Consider the following 2,746-nt stretch of genomic DNA (forward strand, 5'->3'; position numbering starts at 1 on the left):
ACGTGCTGGAGGGACACAAACGCTTAAGCCCGCGAGTGCGCACGTGGGGTGAGCTCGCACCTGAGCACGGCCGTGCATCCAGGTGTGTCACGCCGGGGCGCGTGCGCACGTGTCCGTGGTAGTGCCTCACCCTGCAGGCCGCCCTGTGATCGCGACCCCCACCCCAAGAACCCTTGAGGGCCCCCCCACCCAGACCCCCCCGCCCCCCCACCCAGACCCCCCCGCCCGCAGGCTCGACCCCTGTCTCAGGACTCAGTAGACACTTTATTTCTCCGTAGAAGACGCGCTCACGGTCAGGCTGCCGGGCTGTCTGGCTCAGCCCCTCAGAGGCCCAGGCCCCCGCCCCCTGCCCTTACCCCTGCCCTGGGCCCGCCCAGCTCCCCACCTGGACACCTAGATCCGGGAGACCTGGCTGGGCCTCAGGGCGGGTGGAGAGCCGGGGCAGGGCAGGAGGGCGCACAGGCTGGAGCCGGGACTGCGCCACCCCGGGGGGCCCGGGGGAGAGGAACAGGGGCAGGCTCAGGGGTCCCCCCTCAGAAGCCCTGTGGCCGGGGGCGTGCCTCAGGGCCCAGCCCAGAGAAGGGCAGGCCCCAGGCTGAGCAGGAGGCCCCCCGCCAGGGCCCAGGGGCTGGCCCCCACCCCCGCCGCGCTGTTGCACAAATCCTCCTCGCAGCAGTCCACGTCCACTTTCAGGATCCCCGAGTTAATGAACCCCATCAGATAGTCTGAGAAAAAGTGCCGCCTGACGAAGTCGCAGGACGAGGCGCACATCTTGTTCACGGACTGGTCCTTCCGGCCTGGGGACAGGAAGGGGGACCCTGGGCCCAGGCCAGCGCCCGTGCCCACCCTGCCTCGGCCCAGGACCCATGCCGGCGCCCCTCCAGACCGACTCGGGACCCCAGGCCACAGAGCCTCGGTCCACCCGCGCTGCCCCAGGCCCCCAGGAGGGCCGGGCGGTCAGGCCCTGTGACAGGCAGAGCGGCCCCTCGCCACAGCCCCTCCCCAGCCTGGCTCGCAGCCACCCCCCCGACCCCCCAGCCTGACTCACTGCTGCTGGGGTCAGTGATGCGGACGCTGGCGCAGACCGTGTCGGACGGCTGGCACTGCTTCGGGGTGCAGTGGCTGGAGTTGGTGGTCAGCGTGCAGTCCTGGCACCAAAGGCCGTGAGCTGGGTGGCCGTGCGGAAGGTGGCGTCAGAGGAGCCGGGGACCCAGGCCAGCCGCCCCCTGCCCACCTGCACCTGCCTGCTGCGAAGACTCCTGGCAGAGCCGCCCAGGCGTGGGAGGCCGAGCACCCCCTGGCCTGGCTTGACCCGCCAGGCTGCCCCTGAAGGAGGGGTCCTGGGAGAGGGGGAGGGCCCCAGATCTGGGACTCTGGAGCCCCACACGCGGGCTCACATGGCCAGCCACGCACATCACACACCTGTGCAGCCCCCAGCACGTGGCCCACCCCCACACACGCTCCCGTTTCCAGCTAGAAGCATCCAGGGGGCCGAGGGGCCCTTGCAGCAAGGCTGCCGGTGCAAGAACCTGGGGTGAGGGGCAGTTGTCCCGGCAGGGGACAGCTGGGACAAGGCGAGGGCAGGTCGTGCAGCTGGGACAGTGGGCCAGGGCCACCCCCCAGAGGGGCGGGTCGGGGTCGCCGGGGTCGTCGGGCCTCCAGGGCCGGGAAGGCGCGTGGGCTCCTCCGAAGTGCGACGGGAACCACGGGGGCCCCCTGGAGCGGCCTCGGCCCCCCGGCGCCCGCCCCCCGCGCGCCCCCCACTCACCGGGCGCCGAGCACAGCAGCGCCGCCAGCACCGCGAGGCCCAGGCCCCCGGGGGCTGCGGGCAGCATGTTCCGGCGGCCTGGAGAGGGCGGGGCGGCGGCCGGGGGTCCTCGGGGGCGCGGGCCTGCCGGGAGAGCCTCGGTCAGAGCCACGGCCCCGCCCCCGAGCGCCCCCTCCCCGCGGCCTGCCGGGGAGCCCGGGTCTGCCCGCTCGGGCCGCGCGCTCCGGACCTGCCCCGCCCCCCGCACCTCGGAGGTGGGGGCGGGGGCGGACTGTCCTCCCCGGGAAGCCGAAGGCGCGTCGGGAAAGGACAGGGCAGGAGGTGGCGGCGGTACCCGCCGGCGGGGGAGGGGCGCGCGTCCTGTCCCCGCCCCCACCCCTGGGCTGGGGACCCGGGAACCCCGGGCGCCCCCCCGCCGGGCCCTCACCGCGGGTTCCGGGCTGGAGCGCTGCTCGCGTCGGGGCGCACGCACATCGCCCGGGCTCGGCGCTCGGGGCTCGGGGGCGGGCGCGGCGCGGGGAGCGGTGCCCTCCGGTCTCCCTGCGGACCGGAACCCGGGCACAGCCTCGTCTTTCGGGGGACGCAGCCGCAGACGCGGACCCCGCGCGAGGGGCGGGGCGGAGCCGGGGCGGGGGCGGCGGCGACGCGTGGGAGGGGCGCCGGGGCGCGCGGTCCCCGCGGCAGGTCGCGCCCCCGGCCCTCCCGGGCACCCGCTCCCCTGCCCCGCCGCCCCCCCCCCCCGCCCTCTCTCCCGCCCCCTCCCCCCCGCCCGGGCGCGGGCAGGATCCCTTCCCCCTCGGCTGCGCTGAGATCCCCCCGGGAATTTCTCGGAAGAGCGTTTACCGCGAAAGGCGGCGAGGCGCACAAAGACGCAGGGGCGGAGGGAGGGCGGCGGGGCCCGCGCGGGGCCCAGTTCACGCAGCAACGCCATCCGCTCCCGCCCTGGGCCCTCCCCTGCCCGGCCTCAGCCCGGTGGCC

The 2,746-nt window shown here is 75.8% G+C and overlaps 1 protein-coding gene across 1 annotated transcript; it reads right to left on the bottom strand.

Moving 5' to 3' along the window:
- Positions 1-245: 245 nt before the first annotated feature.
- LOC131273370 (lymphocyte antigen 6H) lies at positions 246-1,850 on the bottom strand. The gene is made up of 3 exons (XM_058276297.2): positions 1,769-1,850; positions 1,049-1,168; positions 246-797 (listed from the first exon to the last, which is right to left on the bottom strand). Exons 1-3 carry the CDS (start codon positions 1,833-1,835, stop codon positions 562-564), a joined length of 423 nt encoding a protein of 140 aa, XP_058132280.1. The 5' UTR covers positions 1,836-1,850; the 3' UTR covers positions 246-561.
- Between the last annotated feature and the right edge of the window lie 896 nt (positions 1,851-2,746).

This window comes from Dasypus novemcinctus, chromosome 14, assembly GCF_030445035.2.
Source record: "Dasypus novemcinctus isolate mDasNov1 chromosome 14, mDasNov1.1.hap2, whole genome shotgun sequence".
Classification (NCBI taxonomy): domain Eukaryota; kingdom Metazoa; phylum Chordata; class Mammalia; order Cingulata; family Dasypodidae; genus Dasypus; species Dasypus novemcinctus.

Coding starts and splice junctions, on each gene's coding strand:
- LOC131273370 (XM_058276297.2), bottom strand. CDS start 1,835: ATGCTGCCCGCAGCCCCCGGGGGCCTGGGCCTCGCGGTGCTGGCGGCG. Junction 1,169..1,768: donor GCTGCTGTGCTCGGCGCCCG/GTGAGTGGGGGG, acceptor ACGGCCACCCAG/CTCACGGCCTTTGGTGCCAG. Junction 798..1,048: donor CATCACTGACCCCAGCAGCA/GTGAGTCAGGCT, acceptor TCCTGTCCCCAG/GCCGGAAGGACCAGTCCGTG.